Source organism: Eucyclogobius newberryi, unplaced genomic scaffold, assembly GCF_026437365.1.
Source record: "Eucyclogobius newberryi isolate DKJ021-1_F unplaced genomic scaffold, fEucNew1.0.hap1 SCAF_8, whole genome shotgun sequence".
Classification (NCBI taxonomy): domain Eukaryota; kingdom Metazoa; phylum Chordata; class Actinopteri; order Gobiiformes; family Gobiidae; genus Eucyclogobius; species Eucyclogobius newberryi.
In genome coordinates this window covers 28,325,568-28,346,795 of record NW_027316500.1, presented here as the reverse complement: position 1 = coordinate 28,346,795, position 21,228 = coordinate 28,325,568, and the positions used below count along the sequence as shown (strand labels likewise).

Sequence of the window (21,228 nt, the reverse complement as noted above, 5' to 3'; positions counted from 1 at the left end):
GTTATTTTTATTCTTCTATTTGAACGTATTGTTCCCCTTCACCGTCATTGCCACATCGGGCTGTAAGTGAATAACACACACTGCTTTTATAAATAAGTGTGTAAATAAGAGTGTTACTTACTACTTCCTTATTTCCTAAAGTCTTCTATAAGTCATCTATTCTCTCACTTCTGTATCTACTTGTGCGTTGTAACATTGACATTTCCCCTCTGTGTGGACAAATAAAGGCTTATCTTATCTTTTATTTTGCAAGCGCGCTTCCTGTCTCGCCTCCGCCCGCGCCGCGCAACTTGACCGCGGCTCCACTCCGAGCACCATCCAAACATAAGTCTCGCGTTCCGGGGGCTGTCGGGGGCTTTCGGGAGAGAGACACATCCGACCACCACTTCTTCTGCCTCCGCTCCCCAGATTAGCCCCAAAACTCCGCGCGCGCCGCCGCCACGTCACGTCACATCACGTCGCCCCGAAGTTCGCCCGTCATCCCCGCGTTTCGCACAGACTTTCAAGTGTGTCGGGCGCTTTGTTTGGCTTTTCTGCAGGAGGAGGAGGAGAAGCGGCGGCAGCGGCAATACCGGAATATAACGGGAAATAACGGGATAACGGGACCCGAGATGCACGCGCTTGACTCTGACAGTTGCGCGTGAAGCGGCAGCGGCAGCAGCGGCGGGAGTTTTCTGTGCAAAACGGCGAGGAATGAAATCTGAGCACCGATGTTTCACTGGGGCAAGTGGAAGAAGAGGATGGGCGCCAATAGTTCTTCAAAAAGACCGGTTTTCGACGAGAAGGAGGATGGTAAGTGATGATGGTGCTGATGGTGGTGCTGATGAGAGCGTGAAGATGCGGCGGGTGCGCAAATGTAACGGGGAAACGGCGCTCCAGGAGTTGGTGGAAGGAGAGAAGTTTTTTTGATTGTTTTAATCGAATTTGCGGCTGGTTGAAGTCAGAATGAAGTGATGATGGTAAGTGATGATGGTGATGATCGTGGTGATGATGAGAGTGTGAAGATGCGCAAATGTAACGGGGAAACGGCGCTCCAGGAGTTGGTGGAAGGAGAGAAGTTTTTTTGATCGTTTGAATCGAATTTGCGGCAGGAGAAAGTAAGAATGAAGTGATGATGAAGAAGTGATGATGAAGAAGTGATGATGATGAAGTGATGATGATGAGATGATGATGAGGAGGAGATGATGATGAGGAGATGATGATGAGGAGATGATGATGAGATGGTGATGAGGAGATGATGATGAGATGATGATGAAGAGATGATGTTGAGGAGATGGTGATGAGATGATGATGAAGAGATGATGTTGAGGAGATGATGGTGATGAGGAGATGATGATGGGGAGATGATGGTGATGAGGAGATGATGATGGGGAGATGATGATGAGGAGATGATGATGAGATGGTGATGAGGAGATGATGATGAGGAGATGATGTTGAGGAGATGGTGATGAGGAGATGATGGTGATGAGGAGATGATGATGGGGAGATGATGATGAGGAGATGATGATGAGATGGTGATGAGGAGATGATGATGAGGAGATGATGTTGAGGAGATGGTGATGAGGAGATGATGATGAGGAGATGGTGATGAGGAGATGATGATGAAAAGATGATGTTGAGGAGATGGTGATGAGGAGATGATGATGAGGAGATGATGGTGATGAGGAGATGGTGATGGGGAGATGATGATGAGGAGATGATGATGAGATGGTGATGAGGAGATGATGATGAGGAGATGATGATGAAGAGATGATGTTGAGGAGATGGTGATGAGGAGATGATGATGAGGAGATGATGGTGATGAGGAGATGGTGATGGGGAGATGATGATGAGGAGATGATGATGAGATGGTGATGAGGAGATGATGATGAGATGATGATGAAGAGATGATGTTGAGGAGATGGTGATGAGGAGATGATGATGAGGAGATGATGGTGATGAGGAGATGGTGATGAGATGGTGATGAGGAGATGATGATGAGGAGATGATGTTGAGGAGATGGTGATGAGGAGATGATGGTGATGAGGAGATGATGATGGGGAGATGATGATGAGGAGATGATGATGAGATGGTGATGAGGAGATGATGATGGGGAGATGATGGTGATGAGGAGATGATGATGGGGAGATGATGATGAGGAGATGATGATGAGATGGTGATGAGGAGATGATGATGAGGAGATGATGTTGAGGAGATGGTGATGAGGAGATGATGGTGATGAGGAGATGATGATGGGGAGATGATGATGAGGAGATGATGATGAGATGGTGATGAGGAGATGATGATGAGGAGATGATGTTGAGGAGATGGTGATGAGGAGATGATGATGAGGAGATGGTGATGAGGAGATGATGATGAAAAGATGATGTTGAGGAGATGGTGATGAGGAGATGATGATGAGGAGATGATGGTGATGAGGAGATGGTGATGGGGAGATGATGATGAGGAGATGATGATGAGATGGTGATGAGGAGATGATGATGAGGAGATGATGATGAAGAGATGATGTTGAGGAGATGGTGATGAGGAGATGATGATGAGGAGATGATGGTGATGAGGAGATGGTGATGGGGAGATGATGATGAGGAGATGATGATGAGATGGTGATGAGGAGATGATGATGAGATGATGATGAAGAGATGATGTTGAGGAGATGGTGATGAGGAGATGATGATGAGGAGATGATGGTGATGAGGAGATGGTGATGAGATGGTGATGAGGAGATGATGATGAGGAGATGATGTTGAGGAGATGGTGATGAGGAGATGATGGTGATGAGGAGATGATGATGGGGAGATGATGATGAGGAGATGATGATGAGATGGTGATGAGGAGATGATGATGAGGAGATGATGTTGAGGAGATGGTGATGAGGAGATGATGGTGATGAGGAGATGGTGATGAGATGGTGATGAGGAGATGATGATGAGGAGATGATGTTGAGGAGATGGTGATGAGGAGATGATGGTGATGAGGAGATGATGATGGGGAGATGATGATGAGGAGATGATGATGAGATGGTGATGAGGAGATGATGATGAGGAGATGATGTTGAGGAGATGGTGATGAGGAGATGATGATGAGGAGATGGTGATGAGGAGATGATGATGAAAAGATGATGTTGAGGAGATGGTGATGAGGAGATGATGATGAGGAGATGATGGTGATGAGGAGATGGTGATGGGGAGATGATGATGAGGAGATGATGATGAGATGGTGATGAGGAGATGATGATGAGGAGATGATGATGAAGAGATGATGTTGAGGAGATGGTGATGAGGAGATGATGATGAGGAGATGATGGTGATGAGGAGATGGTGATGGGGAGATGATGATGAGGAGATGATGATGAGATGGTGATGAGGAGATGATGATGAGATGATGATGAAGAGATGATGTTGAGGAGATGGTGATGAGGAGATGATGATGAGATGGTGATGAGGAGATGATGATGTGGAGATGATGATGAAGAGATGATGTTGAGGAGATGGTGATGAGGAGATGATGATGATGAGATGATGATGAAGAGATGATGATGATGAGGAGATGATGATGAGGAGACGGTGATGGGGAGATGATGATGAGGAGATGATGGTGATGAGGAGATGATGGTGATGAGGAGATGATGATGAGGAGATGATGATGAGACAATGATGATGAGATGATGATGAGGAGATGATGATGAGGAGATGATGGTGATGATGAGATGATGATGATGAAGTGATGATGAGGAGATGGTGATGGATGATGCGGCGTGATGCTGAAGCTGAGAGGAGACGGTGTTGGGAAGAGTACTTTTGTTATGAAATACTGAAATCTGCGTTGAAGTGTGAGCTATTCTGTGACGTGTTGTGTTACGCGGGAAAATACTAGTACTGTAAGCCACTTAGAATACTTCCACGTAGAGTTGCATTTATATTATAGTGTAAAAAAATAACAAAAAAACACACAATTTAAGATGAAGACAGCTGTATGTTTGTTTAATGCGTTTATTTTATCACTGATTAAAGCAAAAGTGTTTCTTATCTTATTCTTCTGTGCAGTCTGAAATATGAGTTCTGAATATAAATTGTGTGATGAAGTAACGCGTTTGATTTGGGAAAAGTAACTGCAAAGTATATGTACAGGAATATAGTTTATAAAAAGAAAAAGGAAAAAAGTATGTGTTACTTTCCAACACTGCTGTCATTGTATTTGTCCTGTTCATATACAAATATACACAGGTCTTTATTTACTTTATTACTTTACTTTTGAGTGTTGTGGTTTATGCGTTCAGAGAGGTGTCAGAAGTAAGATATTACTTTAAAAAATACTTTGAATAGTGACAGTTCAAATTAGTTAAAAAATACTTTGAATAGTGGCCACGCTCTGACTGTTCTATGAGAGGATTTGAGGCTGTTATTTTTGTGTTATTTAATATTTACAGTGCATTTTCTTCTTCATATCTTGGCCTACATGTTGTTGTTGTTGTTGTTGTTGTTGTTGTTGTTGTTGAAATTAGAGTGTTTTAGATGGAATGGGAAATTTTTGAATTTTGTTTTGTCCCTTGATTCCCTTGACTCGCAATATAAATTCTACATTTTTACACATGGAATAATCATATAAATGTACTCTATGAGGCAGGTATCTGTAGTACATTGGTTGGTTTGTTGTTTTTATTCTGTTTTTTTGTGGGTGTGGTCATCTCCGTCTCCGTTGCTCTTTTCACAAACTGACAAACTCAAACTGCGGTGTGCGGACGATTCAAATAACCATAACGACGTCAATGTTCTGAATATATGTGCCATTTAAATGTTGTTTTGGATTGAAATGCCGCACAAAGAGCTGATTCTGAAGTAAAAAATGGAAAACCTTGATTATAATACAAACTCGTTCTGTTCGATGACATCATATCTTCTGAAGATCATTATGTGGATACTTCAAAACATTAATATATTCATTTGAGTAAATATCGCCGTACGTTACACTTTCATGCTCTGGTTTGGACTACGGGAGAGATGACATGAGGAAACAGCAGTACATTCATACAAAATATACACAAATGTAAACAAATATACACAAATGTACACAAAGTGGAATATATTCACTATAATAATGCGCAATATTTGACTGTACTATTAATTAATAATGTTGCTATAGTATTAAGACAAACCCAGGGCTTAAACAAGTTACAAGTTATAAAAAAGTTACGTAAATCCCCATTAAAACTGTATTTACTGTATACCGTTACGTTAACATGGTCTCTCACGATTTTAATATCTGAGTCAAAACTACGGATGTCAAGATTATTAGGTTAATCGATAATCGGGATGATTCCAACCAAAAAAATGCTAATTGTGACTGTTTTAGAAGCAAAATTTCGTCTTTTTAGCTCAATCTATCGTGCAAAAATTTACCTAAACGTATATAACTGTTTTTATTTGGCTGCTATTTTCAAATTTAGCCTTCTTTTGTTTTATTTGGTCACAAACTTGAGGAACAGTGACGTGTCAGAGCCCGAAAAGGAATGAAAATGTAAGATTTCACTGTCGTTTGGTCATGTTTTTTCCTCACAACAATCTTAACGTTGAAATTTGACACCTGGTTACGCCGCGGTTGCAGACGTTCCCTTTGCGCAATCGCGTCTCAAACATCACAGTCTGTTTATTTGGTCTTCGCGACCGTCACAAATCCAACAATCACGAGCTTCGTCTTTGGAATCTCTCATTAACATAATCTCTCACTAACAGAATCTCTCACTAACAGAATCTCTCACTAACAGAATCTCTCAGTAACAGAATCTCTCAGTAACAGAATCTCTCACTAATAGAATTGTAGGGTAACATACTAGTACAAGTACTGTAAGGTTATGAATGTCCACCCACTTGTGAAGGGGGCGGGGCATTCAGGTTTGATAGTGATTAAAGAATTGTTCAAGAATTCAAACATGACACACTGCCTAAATGTGGGTAAGTTTGAATCGTATTTTTAAGAGAAGAATGGGGCACCAGCCGGATAATCGGCAATTTAACAACTCTAAAATCAGATATCTAGATTAATTAATTAATTAGAAATTAATTTGCTCGTTGATCTAAAGGTTTGAGAATGTAACCGTGACATTGACCCCTTTTCTGGAAATGAAGGAACACTTAACCAAATGTGGGTTATGAAGATTTAATGACCAAATAATTAAACAGATAAATATGAATTAGGAATATGCAAATGAGTCGATAACAGATGGAAAACACTAGACATGATGGCTCTAGATCTATCTAGGTGTGTGTTAGAGTTAAGTCTAAGATGAAATTCAGCCTGTGAAGTGCATTCATACGAACGGAACCAGAAGCTGTGATCCTGAGGAGACGGGCCTGCTTGGGGTCCAAGGGCCTGCTTGGGGTCCAAGGGCCTGCGTGGAGTCCAAGGGCCTGCGTGGGGTCCAAGGGCCTGCGTGGAGTCCAAGGGCCTGCTCTGGAGCTCGGCTCTGACGTTGTCTGGCCAAAGAAGGACTGGATCGGTTCTGCGTTCTCCTTGGCTCTGAGGCGTTCTCCTTGGCTCTGAGGCGTTCCAAATGAAAAGGCCATCTGCTCCACCGATGTGGCTGGTCTAAAAGGCTGTGGACTTGAAAAGTTGCAAAAGGTCCTTGCTTGATTTTGCGTGATGCAGCATCAATCACGTTTTTAAAAACGGGCACAGGTTTCTTAGTTCCGGGAGGGAACATTAGCTTCTCTTGGAAAAGTCTTTGTCCCGTAGCGTAGCATCGCTCACGCTAACTAGCCCCGAGGCCTGCTCCCAAGGTCTCATGGACCTTGCTGGTGGGACCCTGGATGGAGGGTCGAGCTTCGAAAGAAACTCGGATGGAACTCGCTCTGGAGCTCGGATGGTACTGGTCTGTAACTCCCTGCTCTTTCCTTTTGTCTTACCCCGCGGGGGTTTGGTGCCGTGGCTTCAGCCAATCAGCATGCACGCTGGGGTCAGAGCTGATAAGGAGACGAGATCTGGCTTCAGGCCACAAGAGTTACACAAAAGGTAAAATTGTCCACAAAACAAGTTATGAAACAGTTAAAAATGACATGTTAAACACGATATCACAATATGTACATGTAAAGTCATCTGGTGGACACATTTTTGCAATCTGATGATTGTCTATTAAAACCACTAAAACCGCATAGTCTTTCAGCGTTTTAGCGTTTGTCTTGGAGAGATCGTTACTCTCTGTAATCCAAAAGGAGTCATTTGATGAAAAGTTATTTTCAAAGTTCAGAGCGTCTCTGTTGTCACTATTACATCATCTTCCTTCTGAGGGGTGTAAAACTCCACATGGGCAGTAGATAACACCTAGCCCGCATTCCGGTCACCATGGCAACAGGGGTAGGACATCTGCATATCCTACAGAATCTCTCACTAACATAATTTCTCATTAACAGAATTTCTCATCAACAGAATCTCTCATTAACAGAATCTCTCACTCACAGAATCTCTCATTAACATAATCTGTCATTAACAGAATATCTCAATAACAGAATCTCTCAATAACAGAATCTCTCATTAACAGAATCTCTCATTAACAGAATCTCTCAATAACAGAATCTCTCACTAACAGAATCTCTCATTAACATAATCTGTCATTAACAGAATATCTCAATAACAGAATCTCTCATTAATTGAATCTCTCATTAACAGAATCTCTCACGAACATAATCTCTCACTCACAGAATCTCTCATGAACATAATCTCTCATTTACAGAATCTCTCATTAACAGAATCTCTCATTAACAGAATCTCTCACTAACAGAATATCTCATTAACAGAATCTCTCATTAACAGAATCTCTCACTAACAGAATATCTCAATAACAGAATCTCTCATTAATTGAATCTCTCATTAACAGAATCTCTCATTAACAGAATCTCTCACGAACATAATCTCTCACTCACAGAATCTCTCATTAACATAATCTCTCATTTACAGAATCTCTCATTAACAGAATCTCTCATTTACAGAATCTCTCATTAACAGAATCTCTCATTAACAGAATCTCTCATTAACAGAATCTCTCACTAACAGAATCTCTCATCAACAGAATCTCTCATTAACAGAATCTCTCATTAACAGAATCTCTCATTAACATAATCTCTCACGAACAGAATCTCTCACTAACAGAATCTCTCATTTACAGAATCTCTCATTTACAGAATCTCTCATTTACAGAATCTCTCATTAACAGAATCTCTCATTAACAGAATCTCTCATTTACAGAATCTCTCATTAACAGAATCTCTCGCTAACAGAATCTCTCATTAACAGAATCTCTCATTAACAGAATCTCATTAACAGAATCTCTCATTAACAAAATCTCTCACTAACAGAATCTCTCATTAACAGAATCTCTCATTAACAGAATCTCTCATTAACAGAATCTCATTAACAGAATCTCTCATTAACAAAATCTCTCACTAACAGAATCTCTCATTAACAGAATCTCTCATTAACAGAATCTCTCACTAACAGAATCTCTCATTAACAGAATCTCTCACTAATAGAATCTCTCATTAACAGAATCTCTCATTAACAAAATCTCTTATTAACAAAATCTCTCACTAACAGAATCTCTCATTAACAGAATCTCTCATTAACAAAATCTCTCACTAACAGAATCTCTCATTAACAGAATCTCTCACTAACAGAATCTCTCATTAACAGAATCTCTCATTAACAGAATCTCTCATTAACAGAATCTCATTAACAGAATCTCTCATTAACAAAATCTCTCACTAACAGAATCTCTCATTAACAGAATCTCTCATTAACAGAATCTCTCACTAACAGAATCTCTCATTAACAGAATCTCTCACTAATAGAATCTCTCATTAACAGAATCTCTCACTAACAAAATCTCTTATTAACAAAATCTCTCACTAACAGAATCTCTCATTAACAGAATCTCTCATTAACAAAATATCTCACTAACAGAATCTCTCATTAACAGAATCTCTCATTAACAGAATCTCTCATTAACAGAATCTCTCATTAATAGAATATCTCTCATGAACATAATCTCTCATTTACAGAATCTCTCATTAACAGAATCTCTCATTAACAGAATCTCTCACTAACAGAATATCTCATTAACAGAATCTCTCATTAACAGAATCTCTCACTAACAGAATATCTCAATAACAGAATCTCTCATTAATTGAATCTCTCATTAACAGAATCTCTCATTAACAGAATCTCTCACGAACATAATCTCTCACTCACAGAATCTCTCATTAACATAATCTCTCATTTACAGAATCTCTCATTAACAGAATCTCTCATTTACAGAATCTCTCATTAACAGAATCTCTCATTAACAGAATCTCTCATTAACAGAATCTCTCACTAACAGAATCTCTCATCAACAGAATCTCTCATTAACAGAATCTCTCATTAACAGAATCTCTCATTAACAGAATATCTCACTAACAGAATCTCTCATCAACAGAATCTCTCATTAACAGAATCTCTCATTAACATAATCTCTCACGAACAGAATCTCTCACTAACAGAATCTCTCATTTACAGAATCTCTCATTTACAGAATCTCTCATTTACAGAATCTCTCATTAACAGAATCTCTCATTAACAGAATCTCTCATTTACAGAATCTCTCATTAACAGAATCTCTCGCTAACAGAATCTCTCATTAACAGAATCTCTCATTAACAGAATCTCATTAACAGAATCTCTCATTAACAAAATCTCTCACTAACAGAATCTCTCATTAACAGAATCTCTCATTAACAGAATCTCTCATTAACAGAATCTCATTAACAGAATCTCTCATTAACAAAATCTCTCACTAACAGAATCTCTCATTAACAGAATCTCTCATTAACAGAATCTCTCACTAACAGAATCTCTCATTAACAGAATCACTCACTAATAGAATCTCTCATTAACAGAATCTCTCACTAACAAAATCTCTTATTAACAAAATCTCTCACTAACAGAATCTCTCATTAACAGAATCTCTCATTAACAAAATCTCTCACTAACAGAATCTCTCATTAACAGAATCTCTCATTAACAGAATCTCTCATTAACAGAATCTCTCATTAATAGAATATCTCACTAACAGAATCTCTCACTAACAGAATCTCTCATTAACAGAATCTCTCACTAACAGAATCTCTCATTAACAAAATCTCTCACTAACAGAATCTCTCATTAACAGAATCTCTCATTAACAGAATCTCTCATTTACAGAATCTCTCACTAACAGAATCTCTCACTAACAGAATCTCTCATTAACAGAATCTCTCATTAACAGAATCTCTCAATAACAGAATATCTCACTAACAGAATCTCTCATTAACCGAATCTCTCATTAACAGAATCTCTCATTAACAGAATCTCTCATAACAGAATCTCTCATTAACAGAATCTCTCATTAACAGAATCTCTCATAACAGAATCTCTCATTAACAGAATCTCTCATTATTCTGAGCCAGGAGCTTTGGTCGTTCAGTCATTATGCAACGCACCAATTTTTAGGCAATTCTTTGTGTCACATTTCTGAAGACGCTGCCGTGAGTCACCGCGCTGAAAGGCTCGATCATCACCGCACGGGACTGATTACTCTGCACTTTCACGGCCGGGAGTGCGATTTCACGGCCAAAGACCGCGCTCAAAATGACAACGAGCTGAGCGGCTTCGGCGGCTCATCGCAGGCTAATTAATATCGTCGGCAAAAAGGCCACCGAAAGACGTTCTAAAATCATCTCAGAAACGCTGCTTCATATACGGCTTCTGTGCGTGGCGCGGCTGGTGTAATTAAACGGTAAAGATGAAAGAAGGAATAACTCTAATCATCTCTAATCTCTAATCTTACTACAATTCATGAACGATTACGTTAAATTACATCTTAAACTACCATATTTCCCTATTTTATGAATCAATGTTGAAAATAAAAATGGGCTTAGTGTGATTATTTGCCATTTTTAATAAAGCAAGATCAGTCTGTGTAACTTCTATAAAAGATATTAAACCTAGTGGAGCATTATGACCGTTTTTTTATTACCGTATTTCCCGGACTATAAGTCGCACCTTTTTTCATAGTTTTGGCCGGGGTGCGACTTATACTTATATTTATACTTATATAGTTATACTTATACTCCGGAGCGACTTATATGTGATATTATTTGTTATTTTCACACTTGCAACCGCATTTCATACTCCAGTGCGACTTATATATGTTTTTTTCTTCTTTATTATGCATTTTTTGGCTTGTGCGACTTATACTCCGGTGCATCTTATAGTCCGGAAAATATGGTATATGTTTTTTATATTTCTATGTTGCCTTTTTAATGTTTTTATGTAGCAATGAGGCAAAGGTGCACAATAAATACTACTAATATTATAGACTACTACTGTCTATTCATGAAAATACTGGACATGTTGATGAAGACAGTTTGCAGTATTTGCAGCTTTATTGATTTGCTCATTGTAACTTTCAACCTGTGATTTTAGTTTTGCTGTTCAATTTAGCACGTAACTCCCTCAATATCAAACGTTTCTCTGTTAGCATCATGCAGTAGCCATTCGTTTAAAGTGCTGTATCTCCCTGATCTTCATTGTGTTTTTGTCATGAGTGTTTCGTGCCTGTTTCACGTCCTGTTCCTGTCTCCATCAGCCGGCCAATGAGACGCAGAGGAAAACGAGCCCGCACGGCAAACTCTGGCACATTTATATATTGGACTAAACCCATTAATGTGCACTGTCCCGTATGAAATACAAATAAACATCCACATTCTGCTTGGTTGACATTTGATGAGCTTGTTTGCACTGTTGCTGTAGTGTGCGGCAGACACATCATTCAAGCATTTTAACCAATCACTGAGCAACGTTTGTAAGAAATGAGAAGGACTTCGAGTGGATTGAATCTCAGATCTATTTTTATTTTTGACAAGTGAAATAAATCTGGTCTTAAAAACTTTACAAGAATATTAAACATAGTGAAGAGTCATGACAGAAAACATTTTGAATGAAGTGTCACATGTTTAAATGTCCTCCTCTAAGTTTAACACTCAGGTTTGACTCTGGTCTCGGCTCAGTAGCGTCTGGAGGAGCCGGTGGACCTGCCGATGGAGCCACCTCCGTAGCCAAAGCCAGAGCCTGAGCTGTAGCCTCCACCGGCAGAGTTGACTCCCCGGTTGGACTCCTGCACGTGGATGGTGGCGTTGATGGGTCCGCTGGCCAGCCGGCTCTCCTCTCCCTCCAGCAGCTTCCTGTAGGTGGCGATCTCGATGTCCAGAGCCAGTTTGACGTTCATTAATTCCTGGTACTCACGCACTTGGCGGGCAAGGTCCTGCTTGGCTCTCTGCAGAGCGTCTTCCAGCTCCCTGATGCGCAGTCTGGCGTCCCTCACGGCCAGCTCGCCGCGCTCCTCTGCCTCTGTGATCTGGGCCTCCAGGCTGGCCCTCTGTCCCTTCACGGACTCGATCTCGTTATGGAGGCGGGCGATCATGCGGTTCAGCTCGGCGATCTCAGCTTTGGTGGTACGCAGGTCGTCTCCGTACTGTCCGGCAGAGCTCTGCATCTCCTCAAACTTCTGCTTGTACCAGTTCTCGGCTTCTGCCTTGCTTTTCTTGGCGATGTCTTCGTACTGAGTGCGCACTTCGGCCACGATGGAGTCCATGTCCAGGTTGCGGCTGTTGTCCATCTCCACGACGACAGAAGTGTCTTTGATTTGGCCCTGCAGCTCACGTAGCTCGGCCTCGTACACAGCGCGCAGGAAGTCGATCTCGTCCTGGAGAGAGTCAACTCTGGCCTCCAGCTCTATCTTGTTCATGTAGGCGGCGTCCACGTCCTTCTTCAGCACCACAAACTCATTCTCTGCACAGGCACGTTTGTTTATCTCGTCCTCGTACTTCCTCTTGAAGTCTTCCACCAACATCTGCATGTTTGAGAGCTCTCCTTCCAGCTTGACCTTCTCATTGCCCAAGCCATCCAGCTGTCTGCGGAGGTTGGAGATGTAGGCCTCGAACATGGCATCAAGGTTTGAGCGGGTGGTGGTCTGGTCTTGGAGCAGGCTCCATTTGGTCTCCAGCATCTTGTTCTGCTGCTCCAGGAAGCGCACCTTGTCAATGAAGGAGGCAAAGCGGTTGTTCAGGCCTTTGATCTGGTCTTTCTCGTTGGTGCGGACGGCCTGGATGGTGGGGTCGATGTCGAGCTTCAGCGGGGCCAACAGGCTCTGGTTCACAGTGACTGCAGTGATGGTAGGGGCCACATAGTTGGTAGAACCGCCCATGCTGCCACCGCCAAAGCCAGAGCCGAATCCACCACCGTAAGACGAGCCAGAGCCGAATCCACCACCGTAAGACGAGCCAGAGCCGTATCCACCACCGTAAGAAGAGCCAGAGCTGAAGTTGCTTTTCTTGGTCACAGCGTAGCTTGAGGTGGCTGGGGCCGTAGACCTCCTGTTGCTGTAGCTGGACACGGACATGGCTTTCCTGGACATGTTTGCAGCGGCTGAGAGCTGGGGTGGAGACGCTTCACTGGAGATCAGATGCCTCTGAGTGTCTCACTGTTCACTGCCTGTGTTTTTATGCTGTGAAGCGGGAGGTGGAGCACTGGGCCGACCCGTCCTCTCACTGTGGGCTATAGACTTAGGGACATACCTGCAGAACAGGTTGAGGGTGTGTCAACTCTGAGCTGAGGAGCCTCAGAGCGGCTGATGGAGAGATAGTGGTCCTGGTTAACAGGATTCACCTGTTAAAGTGTAAAACTGTCAGCCGCTGACAGAGAACGTCACTCACAGGCAAACACTACATATTTAGAATGGTTTAACTGAGCTCAACAACAATATTTAATACATATCTAAAATGTAGATTAAAAAAAAATACAATACTCATAAAATAGTGCTCCACAGTTGTGGAAACATGGTGACGGAATTTAAAATAGATTTGCATTGTTTCAGTAAATACAGAGCTGATCAAAGAGAGAGAGAGTAACTTTAACATTTGTATATTTGTATTCTCCTCAGAGACGAACTCTAAAGCCGCCACATCAGAACTCATGTGCAGATACTGCATGATGCATTCCACTGTGATTAACTTAACTGCCGCGCAGCAGATTGAGGCATTTCCAAGGTTTTCAGTCAATCAGAGATGAGGTGTTTTTGGCTGTAAAAATCTTTCTGATTAAGGGAGGATAGAGCCAGCGGCACCTACAGGTGCAGCAGGAGATGGGAAATACAATGAGACATTATCCTAATTTTGGCAACAAAATGACTTTGTTGTTATGCTATGAGTCGATATGCGAAGCCCGATTGAGCTTTTTGAAATGTATTTTGAGACACTTGGACGTGAACCAGATGTGATCACTGGCAATCTGTAAAAATCCATCAAATCGAATGTCTATCTTTACAAAAGCCAAAGTCAGGGCAGAAAAAAGAAAACGGGTGACTTCACTGCAGGAATATTCTGTACATTCTGTTCACCTTCCCACATCTGATTGGTGTTCTTGGGACTCATTACTAGTCGTCATTAATGCAATTCAAATATAATATTCTCTATGTGTTATACCTCATGGCATAAGTACAATGTATATTTTTCGTGTCTCACTATATGATTCCAATATCATATTCATATTTCTGCTATATATACTGTGCATTTCTAATAAAGAGCAAACATTGTGAGTGAAAGCAACTCTCAGACTCCTTACAAATTATAATTAGATGTGAAACTGAAGGAAAGATCTAAGATTTTCAGAATTGTGATTACATTTTGATTATGTCTGATGTTAGTGAGTGAACATATCTGTGATGCACCAGTGTAACAGGAACGCCTGTCTGTCAGAATAAGAGATAAAGTGATGAAAAGAAAAGGCTTAAGCTCATAGTTGAAATGTTTTGGATTTCTGTTGCATCTCTGAAGATTGTGAAGATTGGGAGTGGATTTTGTACTTATGGGCGGGCGAAAAAAACAGTGTTATGTAAGTGTCCACGACGTTTGAACTACTTTTTATGATATCAATTGTCTTTTCTTTTCCCAAGGTAAATGTTTGTGTTCCTTCATAGTCACATCAGAGAGCAAAAGGGATCAACAAGACAAAAAGAAGCTCCCAGACAAAAGGACCTTTCTGCAGAGTTCACATTTGAGCTATACGTTTCCTGGGACATTGTGATGCTGGAAAAACAGGTCCCACAACCCCCTCACAAACCCTGAGGAAGAGACGAATCGAGTGGTGCAACTGGGGCCGTGGTAGTCGCTAACTAAGCTTGGCGTCTCTACAAAAACTGAATTAATTAAAATTTACAAATCGGTTTAATTCATGTTTTCTGTTTTCTTGAAGTTCAGGGCTTTTCCCCACTCTTTGCTCAGTCATAATTGCTTCACTCGTACTGGGTCGAGTCAGTATGAGTGGACGTGGGTCAGAGGTCAGAGGTCAGAGGTCAGCATCCCCGTTCACTCTGGTCAATACACGTTTCTGATTCAAAGTCACTGAAATATTGTGTTTTTAAGGGCTGCCGAGCAAAGTAAAGTGAGATGTGAACATAAAAACAAGAATAATATTGTATGTTTTTGTTGTTTTATGTTAAAAAAAATAATTATATATTTTTCATCATTGATTTACATACTACACTGATCACAATGTTTGTTTTAATTTGATTTATTTGATTTTACTAAGCAAATTAAATGCTACTAAGGGATCATCTCAAAATGGGTTGAAGCTGAAAAGACTTAATTTTTTTCATCTCTCTCTGGACCCTCCCCCCCCAAAAGACTTAAGACTGGCTTCACATAAAATTTTCCGCGTTGATAAAACGATAGTAGCTTAATAGACCCTGCTCACCTCTAGTGAACATCCCTGAACATCCTTTGTTTAAGTTTATATTTAGAAGTTATGAACTCTCCAAATAATGATATTAATGTTGGCCTAATGCTCGTTGCTGATAGTTTTTTAGCATTTCAAAACAATTACTGCCACAACGATGTATTGAATCTTCAAAGCAACAAAAAGACGAAATGTAGGTTCAACCCCCCCCCCCCAGACGAAAAATATTAAGTCTTTTCAGCTTCAACCCATTTTGAGATGATCCCTAACACTACACATTATGCTAAACTAAACTAAGTCTCAATGGAGAAATATTCCACAGTTAAAACAATCGATATGTGTATCTAATTTATTGAATTGCAGTTGTTTTTATTGCTCGAAAATCTCAGAAAAATTATACTTTCTTACTGAGTGTAGGCTCGTCTCTCCACAGATCTGACCTGTGACTTGGTGGAGGACTGTTTTCCTCCACGACAGATCGTTTTTGATAGATCGTTTTTGACAGATCGTTTTTGATAGATCGTTTTTGACAGATCGTTTTTGACAGATCGTTTTTGATAGATCGTTTTTGATAGATTGTTTTTGACAGATCGTTTTTGACAAATCGTTTTGAATGCACTTTACAGGCAAATCAATGACTTCTCCCAGTGGCACACACTCCACCACAAAGTTACACATTAGACCTTTAAAAATAGTCAAATCCCATCAGATTAACTCTGGAACTCTAAATTAGGGCTGGGGAAAATGGCATAAAAAAGAAAACCCTGTATTGACTGATCTTGATTTCCTTTTTTTATTCTCAAAAATAAAATTGAAATGGCCTTTAGTATTGATTTTATGAACATAAACAATACAGACTGTTATTAACTGCCATTTCACACACAAAACAATAGACACATTTCTACATTTCCAAAGTACAATCTCACATTTTATCTGTGTTTTTCCTTTTTAAAACGCTAAATCTCACATTTTATCTGTGTTTTTCCTTTTTAAAACGCTAAATCTCACACTTTATCTGTGTTTTTCCTTTTGAAAAACGCTAAATCTCACATTTTATCTGTGTTTTTCCTTTTTAAAAACGCTAAATCTTACATTTTATCTGTGTTTTTCCTTTTGAATACTCTAAATCTCACATTTTGTACAAACTCTGCTCCAAACCACAAGCTTTTACTGACTTTACTGCAAATCTCTATATTTAAAAACCCTAAGCAGCATATTATCAACGATTAAACCCAGCCGAATCCTAATTAAAATGTGATTAATTGCCCAGAATGACTCTAAATAAACCACATTTTGGCCTTCATCCCTGTCACTTCCTGCTTTCAGTCCATTCTTTACTTCCTCTGGACACTTCAGTCTCCTAGAAACCATTCCATATGAGCTCCATTCTTCAGACACTTTAACATGTGATATTAGAGCCTCCTCAGCGCAGAAGCATCCAAACATAATCAGGTCGCGGTCCAGACCAGCTGCCACGGGGCTTCTGGGAAAAGGCTTTTTTTTTTTTTTTTGTTCCACTGAAATCTGCGATGGGAGACTTCCCCACGCTTTCTCGCTCGCCCAAATCAACAGATGGCCTTTAAATACACAGAGTACTTTGTATTTTGTCGTGCGTTTTAATGTTAATAAAAGTCCTGAAGCTACAGTTCTGGATGGAGGGCAGAGAATAAACATTACCACACTCAAACATGTCTTTAAATACTCTTCATGGTGAAATGAGAAGGGGAAATTTATTGTAATATGGTTTGAATTTAAAAACCTAAAAAAACTATAATTTTAGTCGTCAGCGTTTTGTTTTTAGATATGTGTAAAGATGATTTATTTTGCACGTTTAGTTTTTTGAAATAAAGGTAAATATGCTGAGTGAAGGCTTTAAGATTGAGAATATTTGTGTGGACATTTGTAAGTGTACTACAAATTGTTCATAATTTTCTCTCATTTTCGTTATCTTTTGTGATTAAATGTTTTTAGCGTGTAGTCCAGAAAATGATTAGTAAAGAAACTATGACAGGTTAAAATATTCATTGAACTAAAATGCAGTTAAGATAAAGATAATTTAAAAAAATCTAAAATAATATACAAATTTTATCCCAGAATAGCATTTAAAAAGAAAAAAAATGTTACTTCCTGTTTGTAATCACACTAAAGAAATTACCAGCAACCCCCAGGCCAAAATTATTAAAGTAAAAATACATATTATTTATTTTGTTGAATTAATTATTGGAGGGTCAAAAATGTGTTTATTTTGTGTAGATTATGCATAAACTCACTAGTGTGATGTCATTTCCTGTTATTTTCTACTGATAAAAAAAAACCTGAAAAAAATAATAACTTTTCTCCACAAATAAATACTCGTTAGGTGTAAAGCTTTAATTTACATTTACAACAAGTATAACATCATTAAAACCTGTCACACACACTATTCCCATTAAATATTATAAGATAAGATAAGATAAGATAAGATAATCCTTTATTGTCCCACATGGGGAAATTTCATTGGTGCAACGCAGGTAGATACAGAGGTAGATACAGAAGAACAGATCACTTATAGGAAGTCTGAAAAACACTTTCAGTAGAAATATGTCGGTGTAATCCCTCATTCGTCCAGGCGTGTTCCATAGTAGAAAAAGCTTCAGTTGTAGTCATCTGGACTCAGTTTGAAAAAATAGACGTTTCGACTCTCATCCAAGAGTCATTGTCAATAACAGAATTTAGGTCGAGAACTCCGATATTAATACTGTTCTGTGGTAAGACCCGCCCATTGGGAGGAGCCTTCCTGAAGTAGAAAGAGTTGTTTGTTTCAACAGAAACTCCCCTTTGTATCTACCGAGCTAGCCTATTCAGAATCTTAATGGGCTATTAGAAACCTCTTTGTCTTTGTGAGACCCTGGCTCGACCACCCTGAGTACCTGATTAGCATCTGAATGTCCTTTACCTTTCCAGGGGTTCAGAATCCCATTATAAATAACAGGAAGATGAAACCTAAGCCCTCCATTTCTGTTTAAAGAAGGTCTTTCTTTTTTAACAAAAATAGCTTCCTTGACTCCTCTTTCAAACCATCTTTTCTCCCTGCTTAAAACCTTCACCTCACCGTCTTCAAACGAGTGATTAGAGGCTTCAAGATGGAGATGCACGGCGCTCTGAGGTCCTGAACTAGTATTTCTTCTGTGCTGATAAAGCCTCTTGTGTAGAGGCTGTTTCGTCTCACCTATGTAACGTTCTTTACAACTTTCTTCACTGCATTGGATCGAATAAACTACATTGCTCTGTTTTTGAGTCGGCAACTTGTCCTTTGGGTGAACCAGTTTTTGTCTTAAAGTGTTTCCTGGTACTTTCAGTAGAAGATCTCCTATAAATAAATAAAAACTGCCATAGACAAATAAATAAATAAATACCATTGCATGTGATCCCGACGGTAATTGCACATGAATATGTGTCACGACAGCACATGGATTGCACATGAATTCCAACAGCAATTGCACATATGACAGAATTGCACATCAGTATTAGGTTAGGTCAGTATTGCGACGGGATAACGTGACGATCTCCGGGTAAGACGACTGTTCTCCGCAGTTTCATGAGTTCCTCCTTTGTGGAAACGCGGTACGGCGCCGGCCGGGGGGCGGGGCCGGAGCCGGGGGGCGGGGCCGGGGCCGGAGCCGGGGGGCGGGGCCGGAGCCGGGGGACTCAGAGCCAAGACACATCGCAACGACACGACGAAAACAGTCAATCCAGCCGAATAAAGTCAAAACAAGTGAATTTAAAGCGATTCCAGTGCGTGTCCCGATCGTTCGTGAAGTTCCTCTTTCATATAAACGTGTATATAAACGTGTACCGACGACACGGCTGGTGGGCTGGTGGGCTCGCTCGGAGCTAGCTCACGTCACAACGACACAACGAACGCAACGAACAACGCTCAAATCCAGCCGAAAAAAGTCAAAAACAGTTGAATTAAAAAACTATTCCAGCGCGTGTCCCTATCGTACAGTAATATAGAAAAAATATACTAACTATATTTACAAAATATAGGAGATGAAGCACAATAAGTGTGAGAAAGAAGAGAGAGCGTTTACACCGGGCTGCCAGCTGTACCAGCGCCTTATGACGTAAGCAGCGTTGCACATTTCAGATTTTCTTCCACAACCACATGCTAACAAAACAAACACATGCTAACAAAATAAACACATGCTAACAAAACAAACACATGCTAACAAAACAAACACATGCTAACAAAACAAACACATGCTAACAAAACAAACCCATGCTAACAAAACAAACACATGCTAACAAAACAAACACATGCTAACAAAACAAACACATGCTAACAAAACAAACACATGCTAACAAAACAAATGCATGCTAACAAAATAAACACATGCTAACAAAACAAACACATGCTAACAAAACAAACACATGCTAACAAAACAAACACATTCTAACAAAACAAACGCATGCTAACAAAATAAACACATGCTAACAAAACAAACACATGCTAACAAAACAAACCCATGCTAACAAAACAAACCCATGCTAACAAAACAAATCCATGCTAACAAAACAAACACATGCTAACAAAACAAACACATGCTAACAAAACAAACACATGCTAACAAAACAAACACATGTCTGTGAGAGTCAGATCCCTCACTTCACCATGGACTCTTCCAGGTTTCTGCGCTTATCCCAAAGAGGTTATGCAGTTTTTTGCCAAGAAGGATTGGTAAAAGGACAGGGGACGTCTGCGTCATGGCCCCTACACCTGCTCCTCATCCCCAATCAACGCTCTCAGTCACTCCTCCCCGCTCCAATCAACGCACAGGCGGCAGCATTTAAGCGCTCAGGCTGATGGCTCAGTCGCTTCAAACCGTATCTGCGACCCACCACCTCCCCAGCTCCTCCTCTGCATCTATTATTCTCTCCACATCTACCACCACCAGTCTCCAGGCTCCGGGGGGAAGGTATCTAATTCAATCAGATCATGGAGTGCCCATGATCGCTACGCCTTCCACCGGGGTCTGAGCGCCAAATAAACTTCTTTTCTGCTTTTGTGTCTGAGTCTCTCCAGGGTGAAATGCAGCTGTAATTATAGTTGGAAGTTCAACGTGTTCAACTCCTTTGTCTCTGTTGTTTTTCGTAGGTTTTCAGCGGCAGCATCAATGACTGGTCTAACAGGCTTTAGTGGCTTTAGTGGCTTTAGTGGCTTTGGGCGGCTTCATTTTCTTTCACTAGTATTTGTTGAGTGAGTGGCATGAGACTGGCTGAGTCACATTTCTGCAACTGAAGCATTGTGTCGCTTTGATAGTTTGAGAGCTGCATGAAACATCACAATAAGATCATCTTTATAGAACAAACTGTCGTGGAATCAGATCACAATTAGATAATGATCATCACATTCTTCTGGCCTGGTAAATCCAGACTGGAACCCTACGA

At 40.3% G+C, this 21,228-nt stretch overlaps 1 protein-coding gene and 1 pseudogene across 1 annotated transcript in view; one reads left to right on the top strand and one right to left on the bottom strand.

The window, feature by feature from the left end:
* Positions 1–680: 680 nt before the first annotated feature.
* Positions 681–21,228, top strand: part of LOC140351024 (serine/threonine-protein kinase 32C-like) — a 238,271-nt gene continuing 217,723 nt past the window's right edge. The window contains exon 1 of the mRNA XM_072436658.1: positions 681–792. Within this exon, the coding sequence (XP_072292759.1) occupies positions 711–792 (82 nt within the window). The 5' untranslated portion in view covers positions 681–710. The remainder of the gene's footprint in view (positions 793–21,228) is intronic.
* LOC140351023 (keratin, type II cytoskeletal 8 pseudogene) lies at positions 12,071–13,554 on the bottom strand (annotated as a pseudogene).